The following is an 18,154-nucleotide window of genomic DNA, read 5'->3' as shown; positions in this document are numbered from 1 at the left end:
ATCCTGCTGAATGTTCAGCGGACAAGCAAAGTTCTCTTGCCTCCATACCAGCTATGGGAGCCCAATTTGGAATTTCAGAGAAGGAATGAAGGAAAGGTTCTAGAGAATGGCCAACTGACTCCCAGGACAGAAAGTTACGTGGAGATCCTGCACCCTCAACCTGTGTCCAAGGTAAGATGTCTTAGATTGAGATCTGAGCTGTTGCACTGTGCAGAAACATCCAAAGGAGACACGGTGATCCTTGTAACGTCATCTCAGAGGCATCTGTTAATGCTAGAACTCTCTCCCAGCTTTATTTTATTTTCTGTATTTAATCAAGAAAGTGTCCCAAAGCTTTTGAGGAGCAGGAGAAAACCATATTCTGTAGTGGTCCACCTAGGAAGTCCTCCTCTCCCTGTATATGGCAGGTGCTTCCAAGAACACCTGTGGTGTCCATCTCTTCCCCACCTCCGTGAATTGAGACGGGACCTCAAAATGTGTCCTCAGCTGCACTCTTTAGGGGAAAATCAATGTCTTTCAGAGAGGTTGATCTGCCATCACTGATCTTATTGAGGACTTTTTTGAGGACTGTTTCCTAGCAGCCACGCTTGGAAAAATCATGCTCTTTTTGCCTTCAACTTGCCGTACAAGATTTATTTTTAAATCATTTAATGTCTGCTTTTTTTTTGCCCTTATACTTTTGACTCACTCCTTTCCTTCCAGCTTTTCTCTTCTTTATTCTTGCTTTGTATTCATATTCTGATCTTTTTTTAAAAAAATTAACCCCAAGAGATTGAGAACCTCTAGCTTGGTATATCAATTTTCAATTTAATTGTAAGAACAAATCAGTGAAATAGTCAAGCGTTTTACCTCACCAATGAGTAGTTCAGCTTGTATCTCTGTTCCCAGCTAAGAATATTTCTCCTTCTTTGCTGAGAGAGAGAGAGAGAGAGAGAGAGAGAGAGAGAGGTGAGATTCTGTCATATGCAATTCTGTCATGACTCATCTGAGAACGGATTGCAGTTGAGGTGTCTGTTGTAATTCTCCAATGGATATTTTACAACTCCAATGGATGTTTTACAACTCCAATGGATGGCGGGGGAGGCAGCCTGCTACTCATGAGTCTGACTGGGTTGAATTTTACTACATGTTCTGCTGCCTTTTGGGAACTCTAAAAAAAGTTGTAACCGAGCAAAGAAATATTCTGGCATCTGATCTTCTCTAAATCTGCCCTCAGCAACCTTTCCAGGTCATAGTCGCTGATTTTGTTTTTAGTTACAAAAAGGGCTAAATTTTCATGAGTTTCCATGAGTTGGCTCTGACGCCTTTCTTTATCCGTGTCAGACATGCCTTCAAATTACGAACATGTAACATTCAACACTGAGCAAATAAGATAGGTATAAAATAGGTCATGAAAATATATCACATTCTAAGAAGTATATGTCAATGTGAAAAGTATATGGCTATAAATAAAGTATATGGCTACGTCATGACGTTATGGCAGCTTTTTCTGCTACCCATTTTAACCAGTCTAAGGTCTCCCTTCCTTCCTTCTCAGGGAAATCAATCATGCAGTGGAATGCTCCTTTTTCTCCAATTTATCATCATCATTATAATCATTGCAGTGGCACTTTATGTTCTGCCCATCCTGAAGGATTACCTGCTTTTATCACATCTGCAGGAATTGCTCTTCTGGATAATTAATTAGAATAGAATAGAATAGAATAGAATAGAATTAGAATATAATAGAATTAATAGAATAGAAATACAGAATAGAATAGAGTAGAATAGAATATAATAGAATTAATAGAATAGAAATACAGAATAGAGTAGAATAGAATTAGAATAGAATAGAATAGAATAGAATAGAAATACAGAATAGAATAGAGTAGAATAGAATTAGAATAAGAACTAGAATTAGAATAGAACAGAATTAATAGAAAAGAATAGAACAGAATTAATAGAATAGAATAGAACAGAATTAATAGAATAGAATAGAAATACAGAATAGAGTAGAGTAGAGTAGAATTAGAATAGAATAGATAGCATAGCATAGAATAGAGAATAAGAATAGAGAATAAGAATAAAATAGAATAGAGAATAAGAATAGGGAATAAGAACAGGAAATAAGAATAGAATAGAATAGAATAGAATAGAATAGAATAGAATAGAATAGAATAGAATAGAATAGAATAGAATAGAGCAGCAGCTACCAAATTGTTTGGGGACTGTGTTGGGCTTCACGGATCACAAATTATTCAGGCAGGTTAGTATGGAATTTAGTCAGGACTACTCTTATCTAAAATCTTTGCATTTTTTAAACATTCCCCCATTAACCTTGGCTAAATCATTTTGCCTCTGGGCAAAGGTAACCATTAGATGCAGATTCAAGAGCTCCCCCCACCCTTGTATTTAATACTTTATTTGTTGCTTCTGTTTTTTATGTGTATGTTTGCTTAAAAAAGTAGAATCAAAAGATGAACTCGGGGAGGGTGAGCTGATATCTCCATCTGTAGCACTTTTCCCAATCTGGTGCAATAGTAATAGGCACCTTGAGTGCAATCCCAAAATATCTGGAGCACCACTGGAGCACTATTGGCGTTGACAGAATCATCATCAGTCCATATCCAAAGGCAGCATCACTTGGAACAGCTGGCATCCTGTGAGGATACCTTTAACATCATTAAGCAGCAGCATCTGCCTATCCCAGATGCTTGGGGAGCACTCAAAACATTGGACAAAAATGCCAAATCCAGTCTAAGCATCTGGCTGATTGTACCATGAATCATAAAACATAATTATTCCCAAGCTGGACTGCCAACTTTTCAGCTGACTCAAAAGCGATGCCTTTGAGAGCAGGTGATAGATGAAAATCAGCCCAAGTTTGTAGTCCTCACTGCTGATTTCTGCAGATCAAGTCACTGCGATTCCCTTAGCAACCCTAAAAAACTGCACCAACCAGGAGCACCAACCAGTTCTCAGCTACTGTAAGTAGCTCGTGTTTCTTCCATGCAGACGGTTTCAGTCCTGATACAAATTTGCTCTTGGTTGGTGCAGTTTTCTTGAGTGCTCAGGCATGTGTAACAAACGAGGCCTGAAGCATTACTGCAGGCACTAACTGAACCCCTTTCAGAGGAAAATCAATCCAGAGCAGGCCAGAGAACTGATTCATCCTCCCTATTACCTGTCTGTAGAATTTCCCCCAAACAGAGGATTTTTTCCTAAACTGTGCATACCATATATGCATACCATAGATTAAGCATCATGGGATATAATAGCAAATCTGAGATGCCCCATGCCAGATTCCATTTTGCAGGAAAGCAAACCATTGTTAAGCTAAGTGTGAGCCTCTCCTTTGCTCCTTGCAGAGAAGAGAGAATTTGGGCAAACAGATTTTTTTCCCCCTCCACCCTGGACCAGAGTGACAGGACAAGCTAACCCCTGCTGAAATGATATCTTCTCACTATTTAGAAGTTCTGCCTCTATTGCATCTGATCTCCCAACCCAGGGAAGCTGGAAATCAGAAGCACCCTTCCTAGCAGAAAGGATAAAAGATTATTCAACTGTAGCAAGGAGTTTCTTTGGCAACAACCCAACTGTGGCCAGCAAGGCAAATAGGATAACGATGAGCTCTGGATCTGCTTTCATTGTTTCGTGTCTCACTTCTCCAGTCTGTCCTGTTCTGCGGCTTGGCTTGGTAAACATTCCTAGTTCTGAGTCTCTGTCCCATTTGATTGAGACAGACGGCTTGGCCTAAAACCTGCTTGGCAGCTCCAGGATGAAAGCAGCTGGTGATGCAACCTATCCATTACTAAGGTGGTGCCTGAGAACAAAATCAGTTACCCTTTGTCACTGGTTGCTTTGGAGGAAGATCTGAGGACTGGTGGTGATTGGGAACAGAGGCAGTACTAGGGGCAGCATAAGGCTCAGTCACAGGGGGAGTGAATGCTGTTCTAACTGAAGGATGGGTGCAAAGTGCTGAAAACTGGATTGCACATGACAGAGAAGAGATGTAATTAATTAATTCAGAATATAGTTGGAAGGGACCTTGGAGATCTCAAGCAGGAGACCCTATCCCATTTCAGACAAGTGGCTGTCCAGTCTCTTATTAAAAGCCTCCAGTGCTCCACAACTTCTGGAGGCAAGCTGGCTAATTGTTTTCACTGTTAGGAAGTTTCTCCTTAATTCCAGGTTGCTTCTCTCCTTGATGAGTTTCCATCCCTTGTGTCTTGTCCTGCCTTCAAGTGCTTTGGAAAACAAGTGGATCCCTTCTGCTTTGTGGTCAATGTCTTTGAGAGGAAGATTCTGCGTTAAGTGCTGGTATTAAACCTTGTAAGCTGAGTCTTTCAGTGGCTATTTGCAGAATTTATACATCACATTTTCAGAACTTCTGATGCTGTTTTCTGGTAGTACAAATACACAAGAGTGAGTCTGGTGTGGTGGTTAAGGTGCTGGCCTAGAAATCAGGAAACTCTGAGTTCTACTCCTGCCTCAAGCACAAAAGCTGACTGGAGGACTTTGGATCAGTCTTGAGGAGACTCTGAGTTCTGGCATGAAAGCCAAATGGGTGACTTTGGGCCAGTCATTCTTTCTCAGTCCAATCCACCTCACAAGTTGTTGTTGTGGGGCAAATAGGAGGAGAAAGGAGTACTAGGCATGTTTGCTGCCTTGAGTTATTTATAAAGGCAGAATAAAAAAACCCAATCAAATAAATGCATTCCTACTGGCATGCAATAACACCCACAATGTACACCAGACATGTCAAACACAAGGCCCGGGGGCCGGATACAGCCCGCGAAGCCATCTTGGAAACAGTGAGGGAACGGCCCCCGCTGCCTTGGCCCTGGCCCAGGCCAGCCTGGAGCCAATGTACAATTTTGTGGTGGCCATCTATGCTGAAATGCATTCAGTCTTAGCTCCACAAGGCTCTCTACAAACAGCGAGGAACCAGCCCCTGCCGCATCGGCCCTACCCCCTGGGTGCATGCTGGGGAGGTGTCACCCTTTATGAGGAATGAAGAAATGCACCATTGCCTGAAAGTGGCCAGCAAATGGCCCTCTCCTACTTCACATATCCGGCTTGATGGGCTCTGTCCTGGTCCCACCACTTTCTGCCAGGGACCCTCAGATCTATCCCACTCCTGCCCAGGCCCCCACAGGCACCCTTGATGCGAATGATGTAGAGCTGGCCATGCCCACCCAGCAGGCCACACCCACTCCATCCACGCCCACCCAGTAGGCTGCACCCACCCGGCCCCCCGAGGGCAACCACAATGCTGATGCGGCCCTCAATGAAATTGAGTTTGACATCCCTGGTATACACAGTACATGTTTTCGAAAACATTCTGGAAGTGAGTGCCTAAATTTGCAGAGTGGGAAAATTTGCTTGCAGAAAGTTAGAGAAGGCCTGCCTTGGGTGGGTTCAGCCACTGCATCATTTTTATGACCCCTAACTTTAGAAATATCTCTGTGGCATCTGAGGTCACGTTTTGCTTCCTTGTTCATGAGACCTTTCAATTACTAGCAAAGGTTCTTTCCCTATAGGTAGCATTGCCCAATTTTGCCAGGGGTAAGGACAACACATTGGAGAATATATCATGGTGATGATGGCCAAGCATCCTTTTTTTTTTTTTACAACTGCACAACAACAGAACCAAGTATTTTTTTGCTCCCTGAAATGGATATCTTTGCAGCTGGAGATACAGCCAGGAAACTACAAGCCATCATTTTGGAAGCAAAAGAAAAATATCTGGAAGATATCATGATATATGGAAATGCCACTGGTTTGATGTGGCATTCTCTTGACCAGTGAAATTTCTTTTCTTCTTGACAGGTGATTGATGGTTATTCCAGAAGTTGAAAGAAAACTGCCCCGAGTATATTTCCAAAACTCAGAACTCTTACTCTGCATTGCAAAACCCGAAACATACCAAAACAAGCGGTAAATTGCCACCGCCCACACAATTGCACATATGCCCTCAGTTGGTTAATCTTGCCACCAGTTAAACACCAGTGTATAGTGACAAACTTCTCAACAAGAACAGATGACATTTTTTCATCCTCTTTTCAGCCAAATATATCATCTCTTGTTGTAGATAGTAGATTGCTTCTCGCCCACTGAGCAAGTTTGTAAATCAAATCTAGCCTGATTGCTTATTCCACCAACTCTTACTACAAGGTGTCCAACGTATGAGGAAGATGGCTATGTGGGAAGAATACTGCCAACAAATCAAGACCTTACTGCTGACTATCACATTTGTCTTCTGTCTATTGGATGCAGGTAAGAACAAACCTGTCGGGATGGGTGGTCTTCTCAGTGGGATGAGGGGAACCATCTACTGTTTAGGAAAGAGCTTCAAGATGCCTTTCAAATTTTATAGAAGGAAATGGACACAGGGAAAACGTTAGCTTTCTCCTGATTTGAGCCCCAATTTTCCTCTTTATGGGTCAATACCGCGTAAATATTTAGCAGAACCAATTACATAAATAATCTCCATTAAACTCAGTAAGACAAAAGTGAAGAAACTGTGGCCCACAGGATTTGATGAAACCCCGGGATAAAAAGCATTACTCCAGTTATGTTTAAACTATTGCAGGGGAATGTAGTTTAGGGTTTTGTGTGAACCAACTACTTACTAGTTGGTAAATATGTGTTGTTCCATCTCTGCACTGTGCAATACCCAAAAACAGTTAATTTAAGCCTATTGTGTCAGCATAGCCAGCTAGCCCTAATTATCTCCCCTTGAAACGAATGAGATATAAATTAAGCAAAGTGACTGGTTGATCGATTCCAGAGATGTTCCTCCTGTCTAATTTAGTTGGAAGGTCACAAAAACCAATTTTGAAATGCAACGCGAAAAGAAAACAGGTAACAGAAAATTCTCAATCATATCATATAGGTGACAGGTTAAATTGAAATGGCTTTTGATATGTAAAAATTCAAACTGAAACTATACATTCCATGTTTACCCAAAAAGAGGTAAATTAATGTTATTCATAAATCATGAACATTCTTAAAATATAGATTAAGTGTAGGGCTACATTTAAAAATACAACAGTGAATAAATACGGTACTGTATTTATGTAAAAAATTATAATACTGAAGGTAGAAGCCACACAAGGATATGGGATAGTCATTTATGCTTTTTTTTTTTTTAAAAAAGAGAAGGCATTGCACTCTCTCCTCCCAGTGACATCAAGTTACAGGTTTTGCAAAAACTAGTGTGTACATTTAGATGTACTTTTTAAAATAATTGCTAATGATTAATCTAGTACAGGGGTAGGCAACCTTGGCTCTTTTATGACTCGTGGACTTCAACTCTCAGAATTCCTGAGCCAGCCATGCTGAGGGGAAAGGGAGAGGTTTCCATGCTGAGCCATGCTGGCTCAGGAATTCTGGGAGTTGAAGTCCACCAGTCATAAAAGAGCCAAGGTTGCCTACCCCTGGTCTAGTAGAAAGGTAAATCTGCCTTATCATTAAGAAGCAGGCAGAGATCAGGGTAATAGAATTGGCTCTCTGAAGGCAATAAGTGGCTGAGTAACTTCACAATCCCTCCAGCTGTCCCTTTGGTCTTTAACCTGCACCCAGGAGGGTTAGATCTCCATATGGGGCTTGCCTTCAACTAGAAGCTGCCTTTTATAATGTGGGAAACCCACAGCCACTTTGCACATGCACAAAAAGCCTGTCTGTTCCTCAGACTAGTTGCAGGAAAGGTAGCCATGTTACCTTAGTGAAAATGCTAATGTTTTCATGTACAGTTTCCTCATCCTTACCCCAAACCATCATAGGTCAAGGTCTGGGTAGACCTGAAAAGACCAAAACCAATCAGGTGGGTATTGTCAGGCAAGCTGAGACAGTGGTCAGTTATGTGTGTGAATCAACTATGTGACCAGGTGAGTTTTAGGTCCAATTCCAGTGTAGCAGCCTAATCTTATTTCGACAATGCTGGCAAGGCAGTGATTCCAACCCAATATCAGGCTTCTTCCGAGGACACAAGACATACAACTGGCACACAGTCCTCTATTCTACCTGTTCTTTCCTCCTTCCCCACAATTCCTTATTGCTCATCCAAAAAACCCCAGATATAGATTGGGATATTATTCTTTCTACTTGCTTCTTAAGTCAGTTGTAAGAGTTGATCCCCAGGCTGACAAAAAGGGCAGATGTAAATAGCCAGCTTTTATTACTTTTTTGTGATTAGTGAATTGCCTTCTAGCAATCTAGACCAGGGCTTTTCAATCTTTTCACCCATTTTTATCACTTTTAGGATATGGCAATATCCAAGTACCACCAGTCGCCTAGCAAGGTGTCAAAACCTTGATGACCAAAAAAAAAAAAAAAAGGAAAAAAGTGATAAAGTACAGGTAGTCCTCGATTTACAACAGTTCGCTTAGCGACTGTTTGAAGTTACAATGGCACTGAAAAAAGTGCCCCCCCAAGCCACAACCGAGCAAGATACCTGCCTGCCCGCCTGGCGCTGCTCTTCCTCCTGTCCGAGGTTTTCATTGTTGTGAGCATTTCTGTTGAGGATTGGCAGCGGGGGTGGGGTGGGGGGTGTTTGGTTTTTATTCCCCCCATCTGCTGGGTGGTTGCAGCAGGTTTCGGTCACTTCACATGACCCTGGGACACTGTGACCGTCATAAATATGAATCAGTTGCCAAGCATCTGAATGTAAATCACAAGACCCTGGAGAGGCTGCAACATTCCAGCTGATCGACGCTTCTGGGCTCAGCGGAAGCCCCAGGATCAGCGCCGAGCTCCAGCTGGAGCTTGGTGCTGATCCTGGTGCTTCCACTGAGCCCTGACAGTTCCGAAGAAGCGCTGATCCTGGTGCTTCTTCTGAGCCCTGACAGCCCTGCAGCTCCAGTCATCTTTCACTCAGGCTTGTGTGGTGCTGCCATGGGTTCAGCTCATTCCCCTCCCCCACTACCTTTCTAGGATGCTGGCGTACCACCTGCCAGGTGCCAATGTACCACAGGTGGCACCCATACCACTGGTTGAAAAGCCCTGATCTAGCTGATCACAGGCTATTGGGAGGAAAATAAATACATTTCTATCTTACTGCACATAGCGTATATTGGTTCTAAATAGGAAAGAATTCAGTTGCTGGGATTCTTCTAATCCTTTCCTATCCATCTCAGTAAATCTTGATAAGGAGAAATCAGAACTGTGCTTGAAGAAGAGCTTTGCATATTATGCAGTGGCTAGAAGACTTGACAAAAGGCTTTCAAAATGTTATTGTCAGGTGAAACAAACCAGAACCATTTGTGAATAAGAAAAGTCAGCAACCATCTTATGTTACAAGAATCTTACCAGACTGCTTGTCTTTCCCTGGACATGACCAGATAAGGTTTCAGAGGTGTTGGGGGAAGTTAAGCTTATGTTGCTTGTGGTGGCACAAGGATTCCAAGCTAGGCCCTCACTTGACTCCCTCCTTTCAGATTGGCTGGCATTTTCCCAACAGTTGCCATTTGCCTGTTGTTTTTCCTTCTCTATAGTGAGTGGCCTGTGGTGCTATCAGTGTGTTGGGATGTTCCATGAATGTGTCCAGTCGGAGCAATTGTGTGCATCAAGGGATCGGTCCTGCTTCTCCTCTACCATCAAACTTTTCTGTAAGTAGACTCCCCCAATTTTATGTATCTACTAGGATGCTCATTTACTTCACCTTTCTGTTCAAAATGGACCATTTTTATCTGCTTGCAAGAAGTCCAGACTAATGGCCCAATGCTTTCCACAAGGAGGGGATGACCTAACATTTGTTAGCCAGTTCACCAGCAATTTCAAAAAAAATAATTAGAAAAAAAAGTATGCAAGCTTAATGCCATTTCAAAAGCACTGACTGCAGTTTGACCAAGATGACCATCCCCTTGTCTCCCAGAGCTCTAAATCTGCCAGAGGATGCTGCCTTACAGTCTCCTTGCAAGGAGTAGCTGTCTGGAACACTTATGAGTAATCTCAAGTCCTCTCCTTGTCCAGAGAGGTTTCGAAGAACCGATCTAACCCTGGCTCTTCTTTCCACCCCAGTCATCAGCTCTGATTTTCATGGCGATCACCGCTGGTCTATCTTTTTGTCCTTCAGAAGTCCTCATCCTGATTTTAATCTGAATGCTTCCTTCTCTGGTGCAGAGTCTCCTCAAGCTGATGGGAGTTGTATATTCCTTGTTTTGGTCAATCCCTGGAAATTGGCAACACTCTGGTCCATTTCTCCTGAAGAGATGAAAGAGAGGGTGGCCTTTCTTGTCAACCATTTTTGGAAATGGTCGGGCTTTTGAAATCAAATTATTCAATGGACCTTCTTCAAGAAAGAAGAATGGCTGGAGGATTCAGGGCCTCTTATAGCCAGGGAATCCCTCCAGCACAATATGGCTGCTTCACCATCTCATGGGAGGGCTAGTCAGGTATTAGATCAGTGTTTCTCAACCTTGACAATTTTAAGGCGTGTGGACTTCAACTCCCAGAATTCCTGAGCCAGCCATGCTGAGGGGAAAAGCAGAGGTTTCCATGCTGAGCCATGCTGGCTCAGGAATTCTGGGAGTTGAAGTCCACGAGTCATAAAAGAGTCAAGGTTGACTACCTCTGATTTAGACAATCTAAGCCAATGTTTCTCAACCTTGACAATTTTAAGGCATGTGGACTTCAACTCCCAGAATTCCACAGCCAGCATTGCTGGCTGTGGAATTCTGGGAGTTGAAGTCCACACGCCTTAAAATTGTCAAGGTTGAGAAACGCTGTATTAGGTAATTGAGGGATGGGGTACCTATGGCTTTCCACGTACATTTAATTTGAACCCTAATATTCTTAGCAACAACGATTGATTGGGTGTGAGAGATGCTGGAGCCCATCAACACATGGAAAACTGCAGTTTCTCCAATCTGGTATCCTTCCCATATGCCAATTCCTAGAATTTCTAGCCCAGCACAGCCAATTTGGGAACATTTGCAATATCTGAATTCTGAGTGTGACAAACTCCTGCATCCTTCTTTTTTTTATTATTATAAATTTTTACAATTTTACAATAAAAACCCCTTTCCCAATCCCTCCCAACCCACCCCAAAACCCTCCCTCATTCTTCCCAGAGCTGAATACAGGGTTAACTAGAACTTAAAAGAAAAAACTTTTAACCTCAAACAAATATGATTACATTCAATAAACAAATTGTTAAGTACTTTAACTCCATTATATATAAAAAACAGAAAGAGAAAAAGAAGAAAAGAAAGAAGATAAGAAAAATAATAAAAAAACAAAAACAAAAACTATTCTACACTTCCAAGTAATATCTTAAACTTTAAATATAAATTATTCAAAAGCTAAATGATATTTTCTTATATCATACTTATATTGTATAAAATAACTCCTGCATCCTTGACTGACCTTCTGGCTCTCCATTCTTTTCCAGATTCAAACAACTATACAGGAATATTTTTGCTTCCAGGTAAGTTGGATGGCACTTATTAATTTTGATCCAGAAAGACAAGGTTCAACCGTGAACAGGGAATGTTTTAATTTTAAAAACACCAATCCATATGTTGATCGGTTGTGACTATTTAACCATGAGGTTGGAATCCGCTCTACACTTGCTCACATGCTACCTTTCTTAATTTATTTCATATGCATATGAGAAGAAGCTGAGCCAAAACCGAAAATGACCTCATTCAAGGACAAAACAAAAGACAGGCTGAATTTGTATGTGTCTTAAGCCACACAAAACCCCAATCTTTACCCGATTTGGTTAAGCATGTGTGAAAATAGTAATTGTTGTGCTTTATTTATAAATAATAAATATTTAGTAAATAATAAATACACGTTTAGAAAAAAGTTAATGTATTTTAAGGCCGGAAAAAATCAGTTAGTGGTATCAATTTTACAGAAATTCTATGGGGCTGATTTCAGCTCATCTTCTGCTCTTTCTGACTGCCCTCAGCCATCAAGTTCAGCTTAGATTTTAAAAGTTAAAGTTTGCTGATCAGACGATAACGGCCTAATTCACAGAACTCTTAAGCCAGAATGGAATGGCTTCTGCATCAATTCAGCTGAGGCCTCCTCAAGCCAATGTCTTTCTAAACCCCAGATTTAGAGATTGCTGAGTACGTGATGAAAGGCTGTTCAGGGGAAGGTGTATCCAATCGCACAGCTAAAGTCTATTCAGAAGATGATCATGAAGTACACAACACCTATTACTGTGACTCTAATTTCTGCAATATCCGGTTCACAGGTGGTAAGTACAGAAAGTTAGAACACCAACCTGCTGAGTAAATAAAAAGTGTAAGAAACAGTAAGAAACAACATGATGTAAGTGTCATGGTTCCGACAGATGAAACTCTTCAAAAGAACTTTGAGGCATTGTTTACCTTTTAGGATCTTTTATTCGAATAGCATAATATTGGCAATGCATAATCAAAGCCAAAAACTGAATTCCCCTCCCCTGGGCACATAGTATCAAAGCACAATTCCCTCCTCCAATTAACAGTCATAAATCACATTCTCCAATTAGCTTGAAGCTCTCCAGCTCTACAGCCCGCCAATTCTTTATCAGCTCTGGACTCAATAACCTTGATTCTCAGGCTAAGTTTAGTGTTGTTATGTCTAGCTGGACTCTCATTCATACTCCCCCCTCCCATCATTTAACTCTAAAAGCGAAAGGGAAAAAGATGGCTACATTTCTATTTGTTGTCAGGGTAGAACATTCGATGCTAGCAGTGTTCTTTTATTTATTTTATTTATTTATTTATTTAATTTTATTTATATGCCGCCCAATCCCAAAGGACTCAGGGCGGCGTACAAAATTAAAACAATCATCTAACAATAAAACAATAAAATAATACAATCATACCGCAAGTCCGATCATATCCCCCCCCCGGGGACATCAGCCCCAGGCCTGCCGGAACAGGAGAGTTTTAACAGCTTTCTTAAAGGCCGGCAGGGTGGGAGTTGTTCGAACCTCGGGGGGGAAGTTGATTCCACCAGGTCAGAGCCACCACAGAAAAGGCCCTTCCCCGAGGGCCCACCAGCCGACATTGTCTGGCCGACGGGACCTGAAGGAGGCCCAATCTATGGGACCTCACCGGTCTCTGGGAACTGTGCGGCAGTATGCGGTCCTGTAAGTAACTTGGCCCTATGCCATGAAGGGCTTTAAAGGTGATAACCAACACCTTGAATTGCATCCGGAGACCCACAGGAAGCCAGTGCAGCTCGCGGAGGATAGGTGACACGTGGGCGTACCTTGGCGCGCCCACAATCGCTCTCGCGGCTGCATTCTGAACCAACTGCAGCCTCTGAACGCTCTTCAAGGGTAGTCCCATGTAGAGCGCATTATAGTAATCCAGTCTTGAGGTGACAAGGGCATGAGTGACTGTGAGTAAAGCTTCTCGGTCCAAATAAGGCCGCAACTGGTGCACCAGGCGAACCTGGGCAAAGGTCCCCCTGGCCACAGCCGATAGATGTTGTTCCAAATTTAGCTGTGAGTCCAGGAGGACACCCAAGTTGTGTGCCTGCACTGAGGGAGGTAAATTTGCCTCCCCCAGGACTAATGATGGACCATCCACAATTTTTTTTTAATTTTCCATTTATTCAACATATACAACAAAATTCACTTTACAAAATAACCATAACCATAACCATAGGTGCCGCTTGCTCCTTCCCCCCACGCTGCATCCACCCTCTCTAATACTTTCCCTACTTCCCTCCTCTTTCTCTCCTCCCCTCCTACTCTCTTAGCAGTGTTGACAGTAAGATTTAAAGTGTTGGACTGGTAGGACAACCAATTTAAGCTCCCTTCAAACTCTGCTATTCTATAATTCTAGGACTTGGGTTGACCTAGTCATTAGTCCACTCTCAGCCAAGGAAGCACTTTTGGGCCAATGTCTCAGCCCAACCTATCTTGTAATATTATTCTGGAGACAAATGGGTGGGGTGGGAGGTGGGGTGGGGAGGAGAAGGTTTCTGGTGTCCTCCCAGTTCCCAACTATTTGAAACAGAAAATAGAATTACTGGACTTTGGTTCTGCCTGATAGAAATGCATTAAAGCTGAAGAGTTTTAGCTTTTCTGAAGAGCAAAATGATTTTTGGACCCTTCGCTGGTTAGCAAAAAGTGCTTCCAAAACCAACTCAAAGCGCTGGTTTTAACTTGTAAAGTTCTGTGCTATGAAATTCTAGGGTACCTTAAAATCAGCTTCCTGCAGATGGATCCTAATCATCTTATGTGATCCTCTAGGGAGGAGATGCTTAAAGTTCTGATCCTTTGAGAGGTGAAGGAGACACGGACTTGAAGGCAGAATTTTCTCTGTGGTAGCCTTGATATTTTAGAACACCTTTCCAGAGCTACTCCTAGCTCACTCATCTTTGACGTTTTTGCAAGCCAGGAAAGTTGATTTGATTGTGGTGGAGTTTTGAATCTTAGTGGTGATGGTTCATCAATTTTTAATTGGGATAGGATGTTATGGGCTGGAATTTGTAGGTATATTGAGTTTTTTTTTTCAATTTTATGGTACCATGTTTGGTTTTTGGTACATGTAAACGCCTCAAAATGTGGAGTAGGCATGGTATAGAAATAAATGCAATAATGAAAGAGGTATATTTTTAAAGATCCACAATCAGCAGTAGCCTTCTCTTCTTCTCTCCCAGCTCCAGCCAGCCCCACCCAAGCAGCCAATGGCATGGAGTGCTACAGCTGTTTTGATCGTGGTACAGGCGATTGTGCTGAAGGGAATGCTACTCGGGTCAAATGTTTGGGAGATATGAATCAGTGCATGGATTTTACTGGTAAACTGAGATGTTTCTTGAATACATTTGGGAAGGATGTTAAGGGAGTGAAGAACTGCCGAGTGCAAATACATGAACTATATCTATGATCTTTTTACCCATCTACCTGAAAGGTGAACACAGATTAGCAAGTAAGATTTTCCACTAACTAGACACGAATAAACTAGACAGCACAGTGCAATTCTGAAGGAGATGAAGAAACAAAGATTGGAGAAATAGCAGGAGAGGCAAGTAGGGGAGATAATGATAAAAGAAAGAGAGAGACAGAGACAGATGGTCAAAAGAAGAGTGCAAAGATACTCTGAGTACCATCAATGTGGACTTCAACTCCTAAACTTTTCAGCAACTGGCAAATTCTGGACGTTCTGGAAATTGAAGTCCACATACCTGAAAATTATTCAAATTGGGCAAGTTTGGTCTACAAGATTGCCGAAACCTGAACTTTCCTTCTTGACGTGAAACAATGAACTTATGAATAGGGAACATGTAGGGTTCCAGATCTTGTTGAACCTTACATTCCAGCTTTGCTAATCACTATTTAGGCTAGCTGATCACTTCTGTGGGTTGTAACTCAGGAAAATCCTCATTCCTAAATCAGCATAAATATGAGGTCCCCCTGGTACAGTCTGATGCATTGTGTTCCATCATGTTCTTTGATTCCTAGTGATCAATGGCGCCTGGAAAATGACGTACCGGACATGTGCCTTGGAAACCTTGTGTCGCCGACAATATATGATGCCAGAACTCTCAGGGAGACTGGAGATCAGCTGCTGTTCTACTCCTCTCTGTAACGATGGGCGACCTGGCCTTAAAAGCATCTGCAGCCACTTCTCAGAGCAAGGTAGCTTTCTTGTCCTCCACCAGGAAGAACACTGTGAGATATGGGCTGGTGTCAAGCACCAGGGAAATCAGGAGATTCAGGCAGTTCAAATGAGTATAAAGATTTGTTGCAAGCTTAAGCTCTCTGCAAGAATCTGGCCGACTAACGGTCAAGGGAAATGAGCGGGAGAGAAGAAAGGAATTCAAGGTGGGCTGGACTTAGATCACTTGAGGCCGTGCAGGGACTCATGACTTATGACACATTTGATCCCTCCCAAGGGATCAGTCTGGTCATCTCCTACAGTGGGAGTAGTAGAGTGCAACCAGATGTACTGTATCCCTCCTGTGATGTAATTTTTGGTAGCCCTGTAATATCTCCTCTTTGGAGAGCAGGATGTCACATCTGAGGAGGAACGAGAAGGGTGCTGGATGCAGCCTCTCAAGTGGAGGCATTCTCTGGATGGTGGGGAGTCAGAGCTGAAGAAGCTTCTTGGATGAGAAGCGAAATGTTTTCAAATGAAAAACAAGAAAGTCCAGTTGCCTCATGAAAAAGCATCTTTGGGACAAATATGACCTGGCTGACTGAGAATCCCCATAGACGACTAGGGCAGTAGTTGTCAAACTGTCTTTTGAGCTGGAAAACAGATGTTTATGTTTGGCGTCCACCAGATGAATTGGACCAATTGGTTCTGGAAATTATATCCTAATACCTCTGGATGGGATATACCAGATGCAGCCTCAAATCTTCGCAAGAAACAAGGGCTGGTCCCTGAGGGCATCTGCCTAGCTTCCTCAGGCACAAAAATCTCAACGTTCCAGAAGGAGGAACCAAGTCTAGGATGATGGAACGTGTTCAGCAAGGGTGTTGATTTCATCAGCAGGGGCTCAATTCACTTTCTGAAATTTTGCTAATGCCTGTATATGATTGATTGATTGATTGCTCTCCAGGAGTGAAGAAGCAGCCTGAGAATGGCTTGGAATGTGCCAGTTGCTGTGATTCAGGCCAAGGTGAATGTGCTCACGGAAACTGGACTCACGTCAAGTGTGTTGGGGAGCAGACCAAGTGTGTAAATGTTACAGGTGAGTTGTGTGAGCATATATGTAGGTGGGTATTGGAGCTGCACCCACAGTTCTCTTCTCCAAAGGGAAAAATGGGATGCAAATGAACAGTATTTTATATATCTATAGATCTACATCTCTCTATATCTCTACCTCTACCTCTACCTCTATATCTTTATCTTTATATCTCTATCTCTACCTCTATCTCTACCTCTACCTCTACCTCTCTGTATCTGTATCTTTATCTGTATCTGTATCTGTTTTTGTATCTATCTCTTATCTTTTAAAGAAGATATCAGGAATTCATATTTAGAATAAAAAGGAAAGGGGAAAGAGATAAGAAAAAAGACAAAGTCAAAAATGCAAAAAAAGGGAGAAAGAAAATATAAAGAAGTGACTTCTGATTTTCTTCAACCAGAGTTATTTCTTATTCTATAATTGGTATAATGCGTTTCCACTGGTAAGTATTAGGTAACTATACTCTAAACCAATTGTAGCTTCTCAGTGGTCTTTAAAAAGCGATTCTATTAGTGTGTTGCAGTCATTTAGAGAGCTAGTAAGAAGGGTGTGAGTTGCTATAGGAAGGTCTCCCCCCCCAACATCCAGATAGGGCTTCAACTGGCTCACCAACCAAAGGTGAGTGAAGGTCCTCCTGGTTGCAGTCTCCATCTGCTGTTCTAGCAGGATCCAGGAGGACCACCAGGCTGTAGACCTGCTCCTTCAGGGACAGCATCACCCTGTGAGGAGGCACGATGGGGTAGACAGAGAACCCCAATGGGTAAATAATGGTTTGATCTTTAATTTCATTTTTAATGTAAGAATAGTCAAGTCACTAATGATCCACTAGTCCCTTTCCATTTTGCTCTCCTCTCCTCCTCTCCTCCTCTCCACATTCTCACCTCTAGAACAGCTCTGCTCTTAGTGGTTTCTTCTAGCAGCCACTTTCAGACATTTGGTGTTACTGCTATATTTGTTTTCTCTAGAGAAAGGCCAAACATTACTGCGTGGCTGTAGCTTGGAGAAGCTTTGTTGGGAGAAACCACAGTTGCTGGGCCTGGACCGAAATTCTGCTATCAACTGCTGCTCCAGCGCTCTCTGCAACCGAAGTTTGACCCCAATGGGAGATGTTGCCTTGGTCCTTCTGCTCCTGCTTTTCTGGCTGCTCTGATAAAAGCCTGGAGTGTCCAAATTTCAAGGAAATCAAAGAAAGCTGGAGAACAGAGAGCCCAATGTCACCAGGACTGATGTTGTTGGTGCTTCATTGCTGGAAGCTTTCAAGAAGAGAGTGGACTGCCATCTGTCCGAAATGGTGTAGGGACTCCTGCTTGGGCAGAGGGTTGGACTAGATGGACCTACAAGGTCCCTTCCAACTCTGTCTATTCTATTCTATTCTATTCTATTCTATTCTATTCTATTCTATTCTGTTCTGTTCTGTTCTGTTCTGTTCTGTTCTGTTCTGTTCTACTCTACTCTACCTACTCTACTCTACTCTACTCTACTCTACTCTATTTTTCTACTTCATTCCATTATTCTATTCTAT

The 18,154-nt window shown here is 42.3% G+C and overlaps 1 protein-coding gene across 3 annotated transcripts; it reads left to right on the top strand.

Moving 5' to 3' along the window:
- Positions 1-58: 58 nt before the first annotated feature.
- On the top strand, positions 59-17,948 carry LOC120311970 (urokinase plasminogen activator surface receptor-like). 3 transcript variants are annotated; one of them, XM_039352103.1, is made up of 9 exons: positions 59-171; positions 5,812-6,258; positions 9,477-9,590; positions 11,375-11,410; positions 12,047-12,193; positions 14,599-14,736; positions 15,401-15,577; positions 16,504-16,635; positions 17,598-17,948. In XM_039352103.1, exons 2-9 carry the CDS (start codon positions 6,168-6,170, stop codon positions 17,780-17,782), a joined length of 1,020 nt encoding a protein of 339 aa, XP_039208037.1. In that variant the 5' UTR covers positions 59-171; positions 5,812-6,167; the 3' UTR covers positions 17,783-17,948. The 3 variants fall into 3 exon arrangements, with proteins under 3 accessions (XP_039208037.1, XP_039208039.1, XP_039208040.1); XM_039352105.1 differs by having other exon boundaries at positions 65-171; positions 6,157-6,258; XM_039352106.1 differs by having other exon boundaries at positions 140-171; positions 6,074-6,258.
- The last annotated feature ends 206 nt before the right edge of the window (positions 17,949-18,154 follow it).

The sequence above is a fragment of the Crotalus tigris genome, unplaced genomic scaffold, assembly GCF_016545835.1.
Source record: "Crotalus tigris isolate CLP2741 ecotype Arizona unplaced genomic scaffold, ASM1654583v1 scf7180000018413.2111637, whole genome shotgun sequence".
NCBI classification, from domain to species: Eukaryota; Metazoa; Chordata; class Lepidosauria; order Squamata; family Viperidae; genus Crotalus; species Crotalus tigris.
This window is presented reverse-complemented; position numbering and strand designations above follow the sequence as displayed.

Bases quoted from the DNA above. Each gene is read 5' to 3' on its own strand.
- LOC120311970 (XM_039352103.1), top strand. From the start codon at position 6,168: ATGAGGAAGATGGCTATGTGGGAAGAATACTGCCAACAAATCAAGACC. The intron at 11,411-12,046 runs GTAAGTTGGATG...TCTAAACCCCAG, and splicing joins AGGAATATTTTTGCTTCCAG to ATTTAGAGATTGCTGAGTAC. The intron at 16,636-17,597 runs GTGAGTTGTGTG...TGTTTTCTCTAG, and splicing joins CAAGTGTGTAAATGTTACAG to AGAAAGGCCAAACATTACTG.